Consider the following 21,098-nt stretch of genomic DNA (forward strand, 5'->3'; position numbering starts at 1 on the left):
GAAACATTTAGACAGGTACATGGATATGACAGGTTTAGAGGGATATGGGACCAGTGTAGATGGGACATGTTGGCCAGTGTGGGCAAGATGGACCAAAGGGCTTGTCTCCACACTGTGAGACTCTATGACTCTATGGCTCAATATGCCCCATGCTGCTCTGCTTTCAGACAAATTCTCTACTTTGGGTAACATGGGCTCTCGGCACACCACAACTCAGCCACTTGCTCTTCTCACCCACCTTCTATGTGTTTCCAATATAAATAAATGAATAGAATCGGCACCAGTAACATTGGCTGATTCATTACCCTTCCTGCATTGAGTGGGAGTCAGAAAATTTACTGCTTACTATATGGAATATTTTGTTCGTCAACAGATGGAAATCTTCAAGATGGGTTCCATTGGTCCTCGCACAGGCATGTTCATGTTGCTTTATGTTTTAATCTCATGGGTCTATTCTTTTTAACAGAAATTGTACACACAAGCATGGGATAAAGACAAGACCAAGATCCATATTATGCCAGATTCGCCAGAAATTGTCCTGTCCAAAAGCAACCAGATGAACATGAGTGAAGTAAGTTGTAAATGAGTTGGTTTGGAGATGGAAATAATCAATAATCTGCTGTGTTTATTGTGAAACACCTGTATCCGCCCTCACTAGCACATGGCACTGGGAGTAATTCAGAGGTTACCACCTATGAGAGTCAGCTAGACTTATCTACGAAATAATTCAAAAAGCACAAAGACTGGTTAAAAGTTTTTACTGAAACACCAAGGTGGGAGAAGACACAGAGTCCTGAGTGTACCCTCGTTCACTCAAGCACCTGTTTCAGTCCTCTCAAAGAATACGTAGAGTACATGCAGTATTTATACAGTTAAAAGCAGCACAGAGTACATTCAGTAAATTTTCCATGATTTCATGATGTAAACTAGTCTTAACAAAAACATAGTATAGTTTCCATAATTATATTAGGGAGTCACACAGGAGTGGACAAAGACATGGTAGAGATGCTTTAATTGTGTTATGGGAATCAAAAGGGACTCACAAGGAGTTGCGTAGCTGATATGACTAATGACGCACCATTGTGTGATAAGTGGGCATCATAGGCTTCAGCTCAGGACATTAGAATGTGAAAACAACTTTTTATCTACAAGGGCATGGTACTGCTTGGTGCTGAGAAATCACTGAGAAGCTCCTCGGAGGTCAATTTTGCAAAAGCTTGTTTAACTTTGCAAAAACCACTTTTAATAACAGCTTAAAATATCCGCCATAGCCTTCACAAACTGGCTTCTACCGCGTTAACCCTTACACACCCTTGAGGTCCTGCTTTTTAATCTCTTTGCTCCCTTCATTCACTTCAATGGACCTCATCCATTGTTCTATCAATATAGTTGGTACCAACGTGCAAAACCTCTCCTCTCCCCCGTGAGGATGTTCTCCAACTGCTCAGAGATGCCCTTGATCTTGGTAACTGGGAGGAAGCACATAATCCTGGCATCTCTTTTGCAGCTACACTATCTCCCATCTGTCCCCTAACTATTGAGTCTCCTATCACTGTTGACTGTCTGACTCCACCACTTCCCTGCTGAGCATTACAGTGCCACAGACCTGGCTGCTGTTGCTGCCCTGCAATAGGTCATACCCAAAGGTATACAATGAGGCATACCTGTTACTGATGGGGAATGGCCACAGGGGAACCCTGCACTCTCTGCCTACCACCGTCACATTTCCTAGTGGGCACCCAAATACCTGCAGCTTCACGGGAGAAAAGGAATATGTGGCGTTTCGGATCAAGACCCTTCATCAGTCTGGGAGACAGAGGAGAGGGGGGACTAGAGATATGAAAAGGGTTGATTCACTGGTATGTATAATGATTTTCCTAATTTCAAGTACCCCTTGCATCCCCTCTCTCCCCGCCCCTCCACCACCCTAGTCATCCTGCTTGTTTCACTGTTCGCATCCATATATCCCTTCATTATCACCTCTCCCACAGCCACAAATGCACCATTGTGAGTTCCACCTTTCCTTGATCATCGGTGCCGGCTCTGATTTGTTCTGATCCTTTGCATACCTCTAGTTACCCTCTCCCCTGACTCTCAAATTAAAAAAGTGTCTCAACCCAAAACGTCATGTATTCCTTTTCTCTAACGATGCAGCCTGTCCCGCTGCACTACTCCAGCATCTATTGTCTATATTCAGTGTAAACCGGCATCTGCAGTTCCCTCTAACACCTGCAGCTTCACGTTAGGTATGACCACCTCACGAAAATCATTACGATGCTCTCAGCATCCTGGACGAACCTGAATGCACCCACTCAAGTTACGGTGCCGAGATGCGTTCAGTCGGGAGCATGCAGCTGGCCTCACTTTCAACAGATGTGGTCACCAAGGACACTGGAAGTTTCCCTGATCTCCCACATCCTTCAGGAGGATCGTACCACTGTCCTAACTGTTATCCCGACTACATGAAGTTTGAAGAGTAAAAGACCTTACCTTTTCTTACCTGTACCTCTGCTCAGCTTCCTCGCTGAAGCCTCACAAGCCAAAGCTTCAGCACTTTAGCCTCAGAACACAGCAACTCCCAGAAGGACTGCCGCACTAGAGTCTAGCACAGTCTAAATATTCACTCCAGGGTCCGTTCACTATACCTGCCGGATCAGGAAGCTAGTAGGTCTTACTCAGCACCGTTTAAATATTCATTCCGGTGTCCCCTTGCTATGTCTATACATTTACCTTGCTATGCCTGTACATGTACAGCTGACTGTACATTTTGTGAATGAATTTTGATAATTTAGATGCATTTAATTGTTAACTTAATTGGATTTAATTGTTTTAAGTTGTTTCAGTTATTTTCTTCATAAAAATAGCTGTTTCAGAATTTCTGGTCATTTTTTAACCATTTCTAATAGATCAGGTAGATGCGCAAAGTCTCTTGCCCAGAGTACGGGAATTGAGAACCAGAGGACATAGGATTAAGGTAGAGAGTGCAAGATTTAATAGAAATCTGAAGGGTAATTTTTTCACACCAAGGGTGGTGGGTGTATGGAACGAGCTGCCAGAAGAAGTAATTGAGGCATGGACTATAACAATGTTTTAGAAAAAGTTTGACGGGTACATGGATAGGACAGGTTTAGAGGGATATGGGCCAAATGCAGGCAAGTGGGACGAGTGTAGATGGGACATGTTGGCCGGTGTGGGCAAGTTGGGCTGAAGGGCCTGTTTCCACACTGCTTGACTCTATGACTTTATTTTTGCCAATGTTCCATGAACATAAATCTTTTGATAACCAATGAACCTAGTGACTTGGCATAACCCCCTGTCAAGACATTATCAGGGCTAAGGCTTATTGTTTATGAAAGGAAGTCCCAGTGCTGGGCAGGACCTCAGTAATCAGATGCTGACTTTGAGGATAAACTATTAGAATAAACTATATTCAGAATTAAAGGACGTTCTTTTAGGAAGGAGATGAGGAGAAATTGATTTAGTCAGAGGGTGGTGAATCTGTGGAATTCTTTGCCACAGAAGGCTTTGGAGGCCGTCAGTGGATATTTTTAAGGCAGAGATAGAGCTTTGATTAGTACAGGTGTCAAAGTTTATGAGGAGAAGGCAGGAGAATGGGGTTAAGAGAAAGAGATCGATCAGCCATGCTTGAATGATGGAGTACACCATGGGCCGAATGGCCTAATTCTACTATTCCTTATGACTTTATGATCTTATGACATCACTCTATTCACCAAGGCTGATACTTGGGTCATTGCATTAATATTGTGCAGCACTGCACTAAACTGTGAATTACAACTGTGTTGCAACAATGAATTAAAAGAGTGTAAAAGAGTGTAAATATGTGTAAATTCAAGAAAATGTTCAAAAATATTCTATTTGAAAGATACAAAATATGTGATCAGAACTGAGAAATGGCTGACATGACAGAAATGATGGTTCTTGACTATATTTGTGTTTCTTTCTATGTTTTGTTTATCTGCTTCTGACTTATGATGTTGTCTTTTTTTCAATTATATTTTGTTAAGTATTATGGATAGGCACAATAAGCTTTGGCTTCTGCCGACACCTTTTTTTTGCGGTCAGAAAATATCATGTGTGATTATATTGTTTTATTTTTTATACAATGATTTTGCACTATTTAACTTTCGCAACTGTATGGTCAATCTGTTGTATTGTATTGACCGGAAAATAAATCATTTAAAAAAAAAAAATTAAGCTAATTGCCCTTTTCTCATATGGCACTTGGAGTTTTTAATATTCTCTATCAGAAAATGATGTAGGTAAACAAGTTCATACAAGTTCAGTAGTCAATTAATGAATTACATGTTGTTAAAATCCAACCGTTTTGTTCTTTTACCTTTTAGAAATTATACAGATCTGGCTGGGAGAAAGCAAAGAAGAAAGGCTATCACCTCACGCCTGACGCCATTTCAATAAAGGCTGCAAAGGCTTCAAGAGACATAGCCAGTGATGTAAATATTTGTTAATGATCTTACCAGATATAGTCTATTATGCATTCACACCAGGGAACACCCGATTTTCAGTGTAGTTATCAAAACCATGAAAATGCTTAATTACAACACATTATTTTGTGCATTGCACACAGCATGATTGGGTTGTGTCATTTGCTGGGTCAAATTTTTCTCCTTCTAAAATTGTGTTATAAATTGCAAACTTTCCCCCTCCTGCAATGCTGTACATGTTTAAGATACACTCAACACCAGATTGAATGATCGTCTGCATACGTAGATGTAATGTGTCCAGAAATTCACACCTTGTTGGTTAAACAATGTTTTATTTAATAACAAATACATGCTAACCTGATATTTTTTTCCCATTGACTCTGCTAGAACTGAATTTTAATGCTTGAGGAGAATTTGAAACTAATATTATTTAGTGTGTTTAGCACAGCTAATCACTAATAAAAATATGCAGGCATTTTTGATTCAATTTCCCTATTTTTTTGTTCTACTGCTCAACAAGTCTGGTGGAATTCAATGTGTACAGTAAGTGCTTGCTCATTTAGGTAACAGCCAGAAAGGAGAAAGCTCTAGATTTAATCTTTGATTTTCCAAATGTAACTTCTTGCCATTGAGCTTTACCCTCTGCCAGCAAAGCATCTTGGAAAATTTCATCCATGCAATATGCAAATTTAACGTCCACTATTTTCCATTTTAATAAATTCTGTGATAGCGACCAGTTTCTAGTGCATGGAACAATACACGAGTGATGCAAATCTGCCCTTTGGTCTGCAATCCAAAATGAGTTCAATCACTGAAGAAGTATCTCCATGTGACTTGCATACCTTTGAAATCAATATTTTTACTGTATCCTCTCCTCTGTGATTAAATTCACATATGAACATGCCTCATGTGGGACTAGACTTTACATTAGACTTCAGAGGTACAGCACGGGGGTCTATCAGCCCTTCAGCCCACCGAGACAGGCCGACCAGTGATCACCTCGTACACAAGCACTATCCTACACACTAGGGACAATTTACAATTATCCCTAGCCAATTAACCTACAAACCTGTACTTCTTTGGAGTGCGGGTGGAAACTGGAGGTTCAGCAGAAATCCCACGCGGTCCCTGTGAGAAGGTACAAACTCTGTACAGACAGCACCCATAGTCAGGATCAAACCCGGGTCTCTGGTGCTGTAAGGCAGCAACTCTATTGCTACGTAACTCTGCCACCCTAAATGTATGAAAACACATATTAGGAGGATGAATTGGCCACTTAGATGCTCAAGCCTCCTCTGTGCTTTAACAGGATCATGCTTGATTTGAATGTAACTTCAGTTTCGGTTTCCTTTCTATCCTTTGTAACCTGTCGCCTTTTTGCTTATTAAGTATCTATTTACCTCTGAATGACAATATTCAAAGCATCCACTCCAGCTGTCTTTCAAGGTAGGGAGTTACAGAGGCTCACAACACTCTGAGAGAAAAAAAGAGTTCGGCTAATCTCTGTCCTAAATGGGCAGACTCCTAGTTCCTAATTCTCGAGACCCAACAGGATATTACATGCTTCAATCAAGATTTTTTTTCACCGTTCTAAATTTCACCAGATATTATATTATCCTGACCAATCTTTCCTTGGAAGATAACTTCCCATTCCAGGTATCAATGCATTAACATCCTTGTTTAAGCAAGGAAACCATATACAATACACAATTCTCTTGATGTGCTCTTGCCAATGTCCCATAAAATTGTAGCCACACCTCCCTACTTTTGTGTTCAATTCCTTTAGTAAAAAACAATATCATTTTGATAGTTTTCCTAATTAGTTACTGTACCCAAATTTTGACCTTTTGTGATTCATATACATGCCAATCCCTCTGCAATATATCACTGTTTTGATGAAATGCTTGGTTTCTATTTCCTGCTAAAATGGACAATTTAACATCTCGTAATGCCCAGTCTTTTTATGTATCCATAAATAACCATTTGCAGCTTCCATATGCCCTCTGTACAACTTACCCTTTTATTTATTTGTGTGCTATCGTTAGTATCTGAATTTATAACACTGCTATTGCTAGTGTGCATTAAATATAACAGTACATTTGTCAGTTGCAATGCATTGAATTCAATGGAAGAGTTGCCTTCATTAACACTGTTTCCTTTTCCTTTTGCTAGTATAAATACAAACAAGCCTATGAAAAATCTAGGGGAAAGCATATTGGTTTCCGAAGCTTGCAGGATGATCCCAAGCTTGTCCACTTCATGCAAGTTGCTAAACAGCAGTCAGACCGTGAGTACAAGAAGGACTATGAAAAATTCAAGACCAAGTACAACACACCATTGGACATGGTCAGCATTACAGCTGCTAAGCAGTCTCAAGCAGCAGTTAGCAACATTGACTACAAACGTCTCATTCATAACTACATTTCCCCTCCTGACTCAATGAACTTGGCATGGGCCAAAAACATGATGGACATACAGAGTGATGTAAGTTTGTAAAGAAAAACATACTGTGCGTTTATAAACAGCAATAATTCCACATGTTACATGAAACTTTAAATTGCGCTTGTGTGAATTTCTCTGATATGATGACATTGCAACCATGAGCATGCCTGATTTTTGGGTCCAGCTTCCCAGTAACTCAGCTGACCAAGCCAGGAAGCAGCTGAACAGAGAAGCATGGAGCTCTGGGTTTGGACACTCCGGATCCAGTGCTTTATCAAAGGCCACCCATTGTTCTCTTGTGATTTTACCAGTTGATTCCTATCACCCACACCAGGATTCCCCTGGCTCTTCTCCAGTCAATAAGTTCTAATCTAGATGATTCCTTTCTAATTTGTATCTTATTCTGTGATCAATGTCCCCCTTGAATGTGCCTGTCGCACTTAATCAAGTTTGCCCAAATCTACCAACGGTGAGGTTTGGGTTCGATGGTTATTGTCAATATTCTCATCTCAGAGACAGCATTCATGCTCTTGTGTCAGAAAATGTAAGTTCAAGTAACGTTACTTGAGAATATAATGTAAGTGCCAGTTCAGTGCAGTACTATGTGGTGGCTTGTATCATGTATAATTGGCATGACTTGGTATGTGATCATCAAATATGGATCCGTGACCTGTGGGATTACTAATTATCAAAATAGTCAGAAAATCATTCATTCTTTCCAATCCTTAAGCGTGAATTATGCTTATTTTTACATTAAATATTATCTTTCTGGTAGGGTTTGCACCAGTGTTGTTATGCTTATTTAAGGTGACTTGGCCTTTATAGATGGGACTTCAAATAGTGAAAGGCCTGAATGGAGTGGTGTGGAACGGATGTTTCCATTAGTGAGAGAGTCTATAACCAGCGGGCATAGCCTCAGAATAAAAGGACATACCTTTAGAAAGGAGAAGAGGAGGAATTTCTTTAGTCAGAGGGTGGTGAATCTGTGGAATTCATTGCCACAGACAGCCGAGGAGGCCATGTCAATGGATATTTTTAAGGTGGAGATTGACAGATTCTTGATTAGTAAGGGTGTCAAGGGTTATGGGGAGAAGGCAGAAGAATGGGGTTGAGAGGGAAGATAGATCAGCCATGGTGGAGTAGAGTCTCTGGGCCAAATGGCCTCATTCTGCTCCTATGACTTATGAACCTATGACTTTGCCACCCATAGATATTGGACTGGACTTTGCAGACAAATGTTGAGTTACTCATGTGATTAGCAGCCACTCCCTACTTAAATCAGCAAAGAGTTTTTTTCAAGAATATGCTCCTGATCAATTAAACAGGTATGCAGCGCAGTTCATCCAACCTTTTTGGCACAGGTTATGTCTGGCATTGGAAGATAGCCTCCATTTATTTGGAACAGCTATTAGAGACAGCTGTAGTTCATACTAAGTTCATACTTAGCCGCCAGTCCTTTCAGATAGGCTTTAGTTCATCCACCTTTTATTTTAATTTATTTAGATGTTTTTTGATTTTTTTCATGTTCATTTAAATGTTTTGCTTCTGTAATTTTTTTAAAAAGTGATTGCTTGGACTACTTTTAATTGCTTTTGCAAAATTTGTTGAAAAATACAAGGCTATTGTCTGAAATGGTCCCGACACAAAACATCACGCATTTATGTTCTCCAGAAATGTTGCCTATTCTGTTGCGTTACTCCAGCATTTTGTGTCTTTTTTTATTATTGTCAAGTTTGACAACTGGCTCGGCATGGAGCTGTTGCTTATGTTCATAAGTGATAGGAGCAGAATTAGGCCACTCGGCCCATCGTCTGCTCTGCCATTCAATCATGGCTGATCTATCTTTCCCTCTTAACCCCATTTTCCTGCCTCCTCCCATAACCCCTGACACCCGTACTAATCAAGAATCTATCTATCGCTGCCTAAAAAATATCTATTGACTTGGCCTCTAAAGCCTGTGGCAATGAATTCCACAGATTCATCACCCTCTGACTAAAAATATTCCTCCTCATCTAGAGGAACGTCCTTTGATTCTGAGGCTATGACCACTCGTCCTAGAATCTCCCATTAGTAGAAACATCCTCTCCACATCCACTCTATTGCAGCTTAATTAGCTGTCAATGTTTTTTCTCAGCACTTTTCTGGGCGAGCCTTCTTTTGGCTTCCAAACATAGTGGTGAATGCACGAGGCCATTGACGATGGATGCCAGTTTCAGATTATAAATCACCCTTAAATGTTTACTAAAGTTAGCAGACTTGTTGGCACATGGGTCTGTTTTAATAAGCATGACTTACATTTTATGGAGAAAATTCACACAATGAATGCAATGAAGTGTGTAAGAAGGAACTGCAGATGCCGCTTTACACCAAAGATAGACAAAGATACCTGCTCATACCTCTAGTTTTCCCCTCCCTGATTCTCAATCTGATTAAGGGTCTCGACCCAAAAAGTCATCTATACTTTTTCTCCAGAAATGCTGCATGACCCGCTGAGTTACTCCAGCATTTTGTATCTATCTGTTAATTCAACAAATCTGCTTTTTGGGTTAAAGTGGACTTCTACTTTTCTGGGTCATCAGACTGTATTCTTCTTAATTATGATGCTGGAGCCAGGTATTTTCCAATTGAATGAGGGAGAATTGCAGAACAATTCTCTTGCCTGACCTCATGGGTCACTGTTGCTCAGAGAGGAATAACCGCTATTTTCTCATGCATTTAACTTGTGTAGCTCTCAGAAAGGACAAAATAATAATCAAGACCCAGTGCAGACTCACACAAAGGGTGGTGGGTGTATGGAACGAACTGCCGGGGGAGATAGTTGAGGCAGGTACTGTCGGAATGTTTAGGAAGCATTGAGACAGGTACATGGATAAGATGGATATGGGCCAACTACAGGCAGGTGGGACTAGTGGAGATGGGACATGTTGGCCAGTGTGGGCAAGTTGGGCTGAAGGGCCTATTTCCACGCTGTAAGACTCTATGACTCTAAGATGTCTCTTGCACAAAAGTTCCAAATTAGAATTGGCTGTTGCAGCAGTTTTTTAAATGTCTGAAAGTACCTTTGGATATGGCTGTTTATTCTTCGTGTTCCTTATTTCAGAACCTCTACAAGTCAGAGTACACTGAGTGTATGAAGGGCCTGGGCTGGATCCCCATTGGTTCACTGGAGAATGAAAAGAACAAGCGTGCTTCAAATATCCTGTGTGAGAAAACATATCGACAGCACCCTGAGAAGTTCACATTTACCATTGATACTCAGTCCATACCTATGGAGCTTGCAAAGGCAAATGCCAAAATCATGGATCAGGTAAGAAAACTTTAAAATAATTTATTTGTGAAAGTTTTTCTATTAAGTTTTCTGATTCAAAGAGTGCATTATTAATCTCTAGTCTTTAACCTTTTAGAACTTGTACAAAGAGGCCTGGGAGAAAGACAAGGTTAAGATATGTGTGATGCCAGACACACCAGAGATTACTCTGGCTAAAGTGAACCAGTACAACATGAGCCAGGTACGATAAACGGATCGGAATAAATTGCACTTCATTGAAAAATGTGACTATATTTCAGCGTAAATTGCAAAGTGGCAAAGAAATGAAAACCACTGCAAGCTACGGAGAACAAGAGACAAAATTATGCATTTAAAATGTATTCAATGAGTATTGCAGGAATGAAATAAAAAGAATGGCAGGTGCTGAAAATCAGAAAAAAATGGAAAATGCGAGAAACATTTCAATGTCTTTGGAAGGCGAATCTGAGTTATTTCAGGTCAAATGCTCTTCGTCAGAATCAGGAAAGAATGAGATCGAGTTGGTTACAAATTGGTTTGGTGTAGGATGGAGATGGTGGGGGGATGGTTAGGACAAAGGAAATATCCCTGATAGGGTGAGATCAGGATGTGGATGAGGGATAAGGTGTAGGTTAACTGGATTAATGGAAGGCAGTTAGAAAAAAACATAGAAACATAGAAAATAGGTGCAGGAGTAGGCCATTCGGCCCTTCGAGCCTGCACCGCCATTCAATATGATCATGGCTGATCATCCAACTCAGTATCCCGTACCTGCCTTCTCTCCATACCCCCTGATCCCTTTAGCCACAAGGGCCACATCTAACTCCCTCTTAAATATAGCCAATGAACTGGCCTCAACTACCTTCTGTGGCAGAGAATTCCACAGATTCACCACTCTTTGTGTGAAAAAAAACTTTCTCATCTCGGTCGTAAAAGACTTCCCCCTTATCCTTAAACTGTGACCCCTTGTTCTAGACTTCCCCAACATCGGGAACAATCTTCCTGCAAAAAAGAATTTTTGTAAGTTTCTATAAGATCCCCCCTCAATCTTCTAAATTCCAGCGAGTACAAGCCGATCCAGCGAGCACAAGCCGAATGGAGTGTAGGATGGAGATGGTGGGGGGGTGGGGGGGGGGTGGTTAGGACAAAGGAAATATCCCTGATAGGGTGAGATCAGGATGTGGATGAGGGATAAGGTGTAGGTTAACTGGATTAATGGAAGGCAGTTAGAAAAAAACATGAAAAGAAGACAGTTAATATTTGAAATAAGAACAGTTATAGTGAGAAAATCAAGATCATGGAATGTAAGTGTGCAATGCAAAGCTGTGACTGCAAAGCAGTTCACACCATGTTAATGGTGAGAAAAAAACAGTTAATATTGCAGATAAATGACCCGGGCCCAATTTTGATGCAAACAGCAAGAGCAAATTACTTGAAGCTGTTGAATTCAACATATGGATCCAGTGCGATATCGTTCCTTATGCTTATATTGGAGCACATTTTTACAGTGTTGAGGGTTACAGGTAGATCTTTTGATTCATGCAATGCAGACACGTAAAATTATTTTTGTTCATATTCCTTTGCAGAAAATGTACAAACAAAGCATGGAAGAAGCGAAGAAAAAGGGATGTGATGTTCGTGCGGATGCCATTCCAATCAAAGCTGCCAAAGCCTCTGCTGATATTGCCAGCAATGTAAGTGTTTTGACAAGTTATATAAGATCTGTTGTTTTCCATTGTTTTATGTTCAACCAGTTTTCTCCTCTTCCAAAGTGGCCTGCTGGCATATTGAAGCAGTCACTTAACCTGTTTAAACCCATCAGCAGGCTATTTGATGTAAGCGTTTTCACTGAGGGAGATCTAGCATCACTTCAGTGTAGCTGATCATACAGTCACCACAAGACAAAGTTATTGAGTGGAGCTGTTGATGACTTGTTCCTACGAGGAATTGGCATGTGACTCTGCTTACTGATGGTATAAAAGAACGGGGTTATCGAGACAGGTACAACATTCTTGGGAACTCATTGGGCCTCCACATGTTTAAGACATTTGGACAGGTACATGTTAGGAAAGGTTTAGAGGGATATGGGCCAAACTCGGGCAGGTGGGACGGGTGTACCTCGGTCATCTAGCTCAGCGGGGGCAAGTTGGGCCGTAGGGCTCTTTTCCATGCTGTATGACTCTATGTCTCCCTAAGTGTTACATTATTAAACAAATCTCTGCAATAAAGATTGTAATGTTATGAACATTCTGAGCAGAGAGGACACGCGTTGCCAGGGATGGTGGTGGAGGCAGATATGATAGTGGCATTTCAGATGCTTTTGGATGGACACATTGATTACGCAGGGGAGGAGTATGGATCACCTGCAGGCAGAAGAGATTAATTCAACTAATTAGTTAACTTGTCATCAATTTCGGCATGGACATTGTGCGCCGAAGAACCTGTCCTGTGCTTTACTATTCTATGAAGTACAGATTTATTTTCTGATTCAGCACAGCTTGATTGTAATCATACATAGTCTTCTCGTTGACTGGATAGCGCACAACACAAAAGCTTTTCACTGTGCCTCGGTACTTGTGACAATAATAAACTAGTAAGACCTGAGTAATCTCCTAGACAAGTTTCGATCGCCTAGCTTGGGGTCGGAGAGGAATTTCCCGGATTTTTTTCCCAAATTGGCCTGGGTTTTTATCCGGTTTTTCGCCTCTCCCAGGAGATCACACGGTTCTTTTGGGTGGGAAGAAGGGCGATAGTGGGAAGGGGGTTGGGGTAGGATCAGCCATGATCGTATTGAATGGCGGAGCGGGCTCGAGGGGCCGGTTGGCCTACTCCTGCTCCTATTTTCTTGTGTTCTTGTGTAAACTAAACTCGAGTTTGTTGGTAATTTAGAGGTTCTTTGAACTGATTAATAATTTTTTTTTTAACCATTACTTTCTTACAGTACAAGTATAAACATGCCTACGAGAAGGCAAGGGGAAAGCACGTTGGTTTCCGTAGCTTGCAGGACGATCCCAAGTTGGTCCATTGCATGCAAGTAGCCAAGTTGCAGTCTGACCGTGAATACAAAAAGAATTACGAGAAGAGCAAGACCAAGTATCACATGCCTTTGGACATGCTAAGCATCGTGGCTGCTAAGAAGTCCCAAGAAGTGGCCACTAATACCAATTATAAGCGGCTGGTCCACCATTTCACATACCTACCTGATGCAATCGACCTGGACCGTGCCAGAAGGATGATGGAGATACAGAGTGAAGTAAGGAGCAATCTTTCTTTTTGAATCTCTTTTTTTTTTTAAAGTTAAATCAGTTTTATTCTATTTTTGACAATTCATTCTATTTATTAATAGTATAGGGTTTGGAGATTTCTGATTTCTATGCTTACGCTTTTGAGAATTCAACTTCTTTTTTTCAATAATGGAATTTATAGTTAAAAACAACGGTTGTTGTGCAATTAAATCGGGTGCTGTGTGTAGAAACATTGGCCCATTAGCTCCAGTATTTATTGGGGAAAGGGTAAGAATGACAAGTTAGTGGAAATCTGTCAACATTAATGGCAAGGCCTCATCATCTCATTCATTTTCAGTTTCTTAACTAGAAGCCAGCCAGATTAATGGGCCAGGAGGCCATATCGATGGATAATTAGGACAGTGACTATCTAATCAGGAGTGAACTGGATTAGTTGGATAATTCAGTGTAAATATGTGCCAAGAGGATCGGGTTGGGTCCCACTTGGATTCTTGGTAACAACTCCTGGTGCAAGAACTCTGAAAAGCACTTGTTTACGCATCTGGCTTATCCCATTTCTATATCACCAACAGATTTCCTTAGCTCTGGTAAATAAGGGTGGCAAGGGTTATAGTCAAATCAGACTCTCGAGGTGTATATATGTCCTGAATATTATTCTCTGCATGTTGTTGGCAGCTAATGTTTATATGGTGGGTGGGAATAGTATTTCTTCATTTTAATTTTTAATTCCCTCACCGTTTTCCATCTGTTGTGCAGAGTATTTGCATAGGATTTTACAGCCATTACAACCAACCATGTTGCTGTTTGTGCTTCACTCCAACTTGCATTTCTTCTTCTTTTAAATACATCCGTGTAACACACCTTCAATCTCCCCTCTCTCCTTTAAATGTATCAAAACTATCTTATTCTTTTCTTAATAATTTACATAAAGCTTGAAATTAAATCTATGTTTATCTACAGCTATTAAATTGAATCCTAAATTACTGTTTGCCTAAAAACTCCTTCAGGAGTCTCACTGCATTGTCTGTAAGAAATTTAAAAGATCTGAGTTAAATTCTCATTCATAGAATTATTACAGTATAGTAAGCCCACTAAGGCCATGGTAACTCTTTAGGCAACAATCCAGTCAGTCCTATTCTCCCTTTCAATCCCAGTATCCATGAAATTTATTTATTCTCATGTGCTTGTCCAATTCACTTTTGAATTGACACCATTTCTAGCACCCTTACAGACTGTGAGCTTTCGATCATAATTACCCCCTGAATGAAAGTAAATGCATTTCCTTTCAACTCCCAGTATTTTTCCCCATCGCTGTTCTCTGCTTTTTGAACCATCTGCTATTGGAAATAACTTGTCTCTGCTTGGTAATTAAATCTTTCAGTACACGCATATTTGCTTTCCGTTCACTTTTATATTAGTTACTGTAGGAACTACATTTCCAAGGTAGAATTCAAATAACATCCATGTTATAGGAAAGATGTTCTTCAAGGTTCAAAGGGTTCAGAGAAGATTTACCAGGATGTTGCCAGGACTCGAGCGACTGAGCTATAGGCAGAGGTTGAGCAGGCTCAGGCTTTATTCCTTGGAGTGCAGGAGGATGAGGAGCAATCTTATAGAGGTGTACAAATCATGCGAGGAGATGATCGGGGCAGAGTAGGGGAATTGAGAACCAGAAGGCATTGTTTAAGGTGATGAAGGACAGATTTAATGGGAACCTGAGGGAGAACTTTTTCACACACATAGGGTTGTGGCTGTATGGAACAAGCTGCCAGAGGAGATAGCTGAGGCAGGTACTATCGCAACGTTTAAGAAGCATTTAGACAGGTACATGGATAGGGTAGGTTTAGAGGGATATGGGCCAAAAGCATTCAGGTGGGACTTGTTGAGATGGGATATGTTGGTCAGTATGGGCAAGTTGGGCCGAAGGAGTTGTTTTCACACTGTATGTCAAGATGAATTGTGCCGTGGATTCAATGCCTTCTGTGATTTACTTTGACACTGTATTGCAATTGATAAGTAAGATACTGTAGTCCAATTAATCATGAAAGGCAATTTTGGCCCGCAAATGCAAATGGTCATATTTTGCTGAGCTTTATGCTGCATGAGTAGAAATCTAAAAGTTCAACTGTTGTTGTTTTTTAACATCTAGAACATTTATAAGGCGGATCTTCAATGGCTGAGAGGAATAGGCTGGAGTCCCATTAATTCATTGGATGTTGAGAAGGCTAAGAAATCAACAGAGATTGCAAGTGACAAGAATTATCGCCAGCATCCCGCTAAGTTCAAGTTCACAAGTTTGACTGACTCCGTGGAAATGGTTCTGGCTAAGACTAACACAGAAACAATGAAGAAGGTAGATAATTGGAAAAATAATATCTTTGTTTACCCCCATTATTTGATTTCACCTTAGCACCCATTATTTAGAGTTTGAACTTGATCAATGTGGGATAGAACCATTTCAGGCAAAGAAATGGTAGATGGGTGGTGATGATTTGACTTTGTTAAACCTTCCAGGCAAGGTTGAACCTGGCCTTCGCTTAATATGAATTTTCAGTGACATTTACTAAATGGTGATCATGAGTCGAAATATTGACCTTTATTCCTTTCCCCAGTCCAAAGGCATTGAGGTCAATTTGATCACTTTCAGCACTGTCTTGGCTGAGACAAAGAAACTTGGGAGAAACTCAAAATATCGAATCTTTAAATACCCCCTGGATAAATTATGGTTGTTGAGAGGCATATATTAAAAAGTATAAGACATGGACTTCATGCTTTGATTAAAATGTCAGTTAGGTCATCGAAAGCTGGAAATCTTTGCAGTGCTGCATTAATTCTCAAATTTCTACATCCAAATGGCAAAGCTCTAATCTGCCTTTTCTGGCCTGCTGTTGTTATTTTTAAAGGAGTAACTTTTATTTTTCAGAACCTATATACAAAGGACTGGGAGAAAGACAAAACTAAGAACCATGTAACTGCAGATTCTCCAGACATAGTACAAGCAAAAGCCAATGCACTCTTGTACAGCAATGTAAGAGAAGAGAAAAATTATGATTATTTAAAGAAAGTTCGAATTAAAATCGTGAATAATTGGCAGTAAACTCCTTCTCTTTTCAGAACAAGTATAAGTTTGCCTGGGAAGAATCCAAGAAGAAAGGTTATGACCTCCGAGCCGATGCAATATCAATAAAGGCTGCCAAAAGTTCCACAAATATTGCAAGTGATGTAAGTTTAAAAAACGCTTTCATTTAAAAATATATATATATTATCTCTAATAATTGAATAAATAGATTAGCCAAGTATGTATACATACAAGGAATTTGCCTTGGTGCTTTTCTCGCAAGTAACAACATGACATACAGTAAACAATTAAGAATAAAACATTATAATTTACATGTGAAGAATGAAATAAAATCCCAGAGCAAAAGGAGGCTACAGACCTTTGGTTGTTGAGCAGAGCTACAGCTCGTGGAAAAAAAGCTGTTTTTATGTCTGGCCGTGGCGGCTTTGACAGTCTGGAGTCGCCTTCCAGAGGGAAGAGCTTCAAAGAGTTTGTGGCCAGGGTGAGAGGAGTCAAAGATGATCTTACCCGCTCGCTTCCTGGCCCTTGCAGTGTACAGTTCCTCCGCATCCTGGATCAATCCAATCAGGGTTGTGTCATCCGCTAACTTGAGAAGCTTGACAGAGGACTATATGGAGGTGCAGTCATTGGTGTAGAGAGAGTAAAGGAGAGGGGAGAGTACGCAGCCTTGCGGTGCTCCTATGCTGATGGTCAGCGGGTCCGAGATGTGCTTTCCCAGCCTCACTTGCTGCTTCCTGTCTGTCAGGAAGTTGGTGATCCACTGACAGAGGGGTTCAGGCACAGTAAAAAGTGTTAATTGTGCTAGCTCAAGAGACACACAACTGTTATTAAGACTGTAACCATACCTTCACTGTTCCTTGGAAAGTACAACTCAGGGTCTGGAACTATTTTTCAGTATAAATACAAAACTGGCTACCGCAAGCAGCTTGGCCACCATGTTGGTTTCCGCAACATTAAAGATGATCCCAAGCTGGTCTGGTCCATGCACTTGGCTAAGATGCAAAGCGACAGGGAGTACAAGAAGGACTTTGAGAAATCCAAGACCAAGTTCAACATGCCGGTCGACATGCTGGACATCCTGTTGGCTAAGAAATGCCAGACTCTGATCAGTGACATTGACTACAGACGTCACCTGCACAATTGGACCTGCCTCCCAGACCAGAACGATGTGATACATGCACAAAAGGCCTACGCATTGCAGAGTGACGTGAGTAACATTAATAATATTACACTTTAGTCATTAATGTTGTTCCAAATTGCCTATTGCAGAACAATGAAAAGCAGTGTGGTGCTTATATGGATTTATTTTGAAGCAGCTTTATCCTGACTACAAAGCTTTTCTTAAAGTGCTTAAAACTTCTTTAAATAAATATTTAATTCCCTGTTTTGATTAGTTTGGTTTATTGTTGTCACATGTACTGAGGCGCAGTGAAAAGATTTTTTGTTGTATGCTATTCGGCCAGTGAAAAGACTAGACATGATTATAATCAATCCGCCACAATCGACTCTACTCCCTCTCACCCAATTTCCTCCCGACCACTTCATCTGCGCATTACCCGCACACTCCTCCCAGTGCCTTACTCCACTGTTTCCATTTACCTGAAGAAGGGTCTCGACCCAAAACGTCACCCATTCCATCTCTCCAGAGATGCTGCCTGAGTTACTTCAGCATTTTGTGTCTATCTTTACTTTTCTCCACTTTCCTTTCCCATCAGATGCCATCATCTGCAGCTACCGCATCCCAGCTTCAGTTGTTTTTCCCAAGTCTCTCTGCCCCACACATCTCCATCTATCAATCCAGCTCTCCTCACCTGGATCCACGTGTCACATGCCAGGTCTTGTCCCACCCCTCTCACCTCTTTATTCTGGCTATCTCCCCTCCAGTTTATTCAGTCCAGAGGAAGGGTCTCAACCTGAAACATCGCTAGACCATTTCACTCTACAGATGCACCCTGACCCACTGAGTTCCTCCAGCTGTCTGTTTTTTTTGCTCCAAATTCCAGCAGACCTTTATGTCACCTTAATCTTGACTGCCAAAGGTATTTACTTCCACTTTTGCCAGTGGATCTAGTATTTAAACAATGCAATTGGCATATAACTCAATAAAGGTCGTACTTAGTTCAAGTGCCTGGTGAAACCATACGTCATTCATTGAACAGGAAGTATATTGTGTCTCAGCAAAATCAACATCGGAATGAGGGAAGCAAGGCATCCTGAAGGGTAATGGTAGGATATCCTACCACCCTTGCATGCAGGGTAGGTCTGAACCTACTCCAGAACAATCAGGCAATGATGAAATGATTCCGAGGTGTTTAGTGATCGGGCACAGGAAACATGGGACAAGCTTGGATTGGCCATTGATGGGCATGGGCGAGTGGACCAGTGGGCCTGTGTCCATGCTGCATGACACTATGACTCTGTGACTCCACTTCTCATTGTCTTCCAGAATTTGTACAAAGCCGACCTTCAGTGGCTTAAGGGTATCGGATGGTCTCCTATCGGGTCGCTGGATGTGGTGAAAGCCAAAAATGCTGGCAAGATCCTGAGTGAGAACACTTACCGTCAGCACCCATCAAAGTTTAAATTCACCAAGATGACTGACTCCATGGATCTGGCCCTGGCAATGAATAATGCACACACCATGAATAAGGCAAGACTATTTTATTAAAAGACTTGCAATAGAAACCAGTATAACATGTAATTTTTTCCCCCCAGAATTTTATGCTAAAGAGCAGAGAATGTTAAAAATTATGTGTCTGTGTACGTAAAACCATAGAAACAAGAGCAGGATTAGCCACTTAGCTCCTGGAGCCTGCTTCACTTGTTCTTGTATTGGTGTAATTCAACAGCAAGAGGTTATTATGGGCTGATTCCAGTCATCTTAATTGGAAGAAGACTAGGGATGCATTGCAGCTCCGTGAAAATAAGTTTTGAGCTTCAAAAAAGGTTTCAAGAGGTGAATATATTCCAATCATAAACTTCCCAGTGCTCAGGATAAAGAGACTGGTCAGGAGTACTTAATTTCACGAATGGCACAGTTCTATCAGAAATGGAGCTAGCCTGTACACTACATTGGTTAAAAGGAAACCTGCCACATTGAATGTGGAAGATGTTTTTTTGTTTGCAATACAGATATCAGCAGAGCAGCAGACAATCTATATACTAAAACTCTCGTTTGTTTGTTTATTTGTGATCAAACAACAGCCAAATCAGTACACGATAGCTTGACAATTTTAGGCCCACCTTACTCACCGTCATCGCTTTAATGGTAAAGCAAGTAGTTTTATTGAAATCGGTGTTATATTTTTTAAGTTATTCACATTTTAAAGTTTAAATCTATCTCCCAGGGAGGGAGGGGGGAGGGAGGGGGGTGGATAAGGGGGGTTGAGGGGGATGGAGAGGGGGAAGGGGAAGTAGGGAGGGGAGGAGAGGGGAGGGGGGGGAGGGGGGAGGGGGAGGGGGGAGGGGAGGGGAGGGCAGGGAGGGGGGAGGGGGGTAGGAGAGGGTGCTGCACAAATGCAGGAGAGGTTTGGGCCCAACGGGTCCACTTGGTCTAGTAAGAAATAATACTAGACAACAAAATTTACAACCAAGGAAATTCATGGCAATCTATTCCTGTTCACAATAATATCTGAAATCGTTAAAAAATGTTGTTCTAATGTTAAAGGTCAGTAGGAATAGCTGCTCTGCTTTTGTCTTCTTCTTGTATGTAATTCTTCATTAATCGAAACATTTTTCAAATACAAGCCAAAAAAAAAGTTTTTTTTTAAAGTTAATGGCCTGTCAGAAAGGATTACAGATAAACCAACAGCAAAAGGATGGAACTCTTTACTGCATTGGTTTTACTTATTTTTTGCTCTTGGGGTATTGAAATTGCAGGCCAGGCAACCATTCTTAAGTCATTCTTAAGGCTCGGGTACCAAAATATTTATTCCATAAACCTGTCATTTTAATTTCCTTTCTTTTAATTTATATAGAGGCTTTACACAAAAGAATGGGAGAAGGACAAGACAAAGGTTCATGTCACGCTTGACGCTCCAGAAATCCAACTGGCCAAAGCAAATGCAATAAACATTAGCAGGGTAAGTGCCCATTCAGAGCCAAATTAGGGTTTGGTTTAGGTTTAATGGTTCAGTGATTTAATGGTGCTTTATTTGTCACACGTGCAGTTGCATGGTGAATTTTATTTAGCATATTTACACATTTTGCCATTTCCAAAGACCAAAGTCAGGACCGTCCCGATCCTAGTAAACCCCAGACTCCTGCAGGGCATTACGCCATCGCCTTCGACTGGATCGGCCCGCGAACCGACATCCCGCCCCTTGCCCAGCCATCTGTGCCTTCCAAGGGAACCTCCTGCGGCCGATCTTGAAGGCACTGGAAGCAATATTCCGGTTCACCCTCCTACCGGCCTGCTTCTCATGTCCGTCATCTCCAGCGGCTCCCTCCTGGTACCGCAGTCCAACGGGTCTTCGGGAGGTTCCGCACCCGCCAAATATTCATGTCTTCCGGGCGTGTACTGTGGCCGTGGCTTCTCAGGACGGCCTCTTGCGCATGGCACCTCAGGAACAGGGGGACGCTAA

The 21,098-nt window shown here is 41.2% G+C and overlaps 1 protein-coding gene across 1 annotated transcript in view; it reads left to right on the top strand.

The window, feature by feature from the left end:
• neb (nebulin) overlaps positions 1–21,098 on the top strand; it is a 234,885-nt gene that overhangs the window by 62,818 nt on the left and 150,969 nt on the right. Inside the window, exons 38-50 of the mRNA XM_078404318.1 lie at positions 467–571; positions 4,365–4,472; positions 6,636–6,947; positions 10,006–10,212; positions 10,310–10,414; positions 11,778–11,885; positions 13,133–13,444; positions 15,586–15,789; positions 16,360–16,464; positions 16,551–16,658; positions 17,411–17,722; positions 18,962–19,165; positions 20,493–20,597. Coding sequence (XP_078260444.1) covers positions 467–571; positions 4,365–4,472; positions 6,636–6,947; positions 10,006–10,212; positions 10,310–10,414; positions 11,778–11,885; positions 13,133–13,444; positions 15,586–15,789; positions 16,360–16,464; positions 16,551–16,658; positions 17,411–17,722; positions 18,962–19,165; positions 20,493–20,597 — 2,295 coding nt within the window. The remainder of the gene's footprint in view (positions 1–466; positions 572–4,364; positions 4,473–6,635; positions 6,948–10,005; positions 10,213–10,309; positions 10,415–11,777; positions 11,886–13,132; positions 13,445–15,585; positions 15,790–16,359; positions 16,465–16,550; positions 16,659–17,410; positions 17,723–18,961; positions 19,166–20,492; positions 20,598–21,098) is intronic.

The sequence above is a fragment of the Rhinoraja longicauda genome, chromosome 8 (assembly GCF_053455715.1).
Source record: "Rhinoraja longicauda isolate Sanriku21f chromosome 8, sRhiLon1.1, whole genome shotgun sequence".
Classification (NCBI taxonomy): domain Eukaryota; kingdom Metazoa; phylum Chordata; class Chondrichthyes; order Rajiformes; family Arhynchobatidae; genus Rhinoraja; species Rhinoraja longicauda.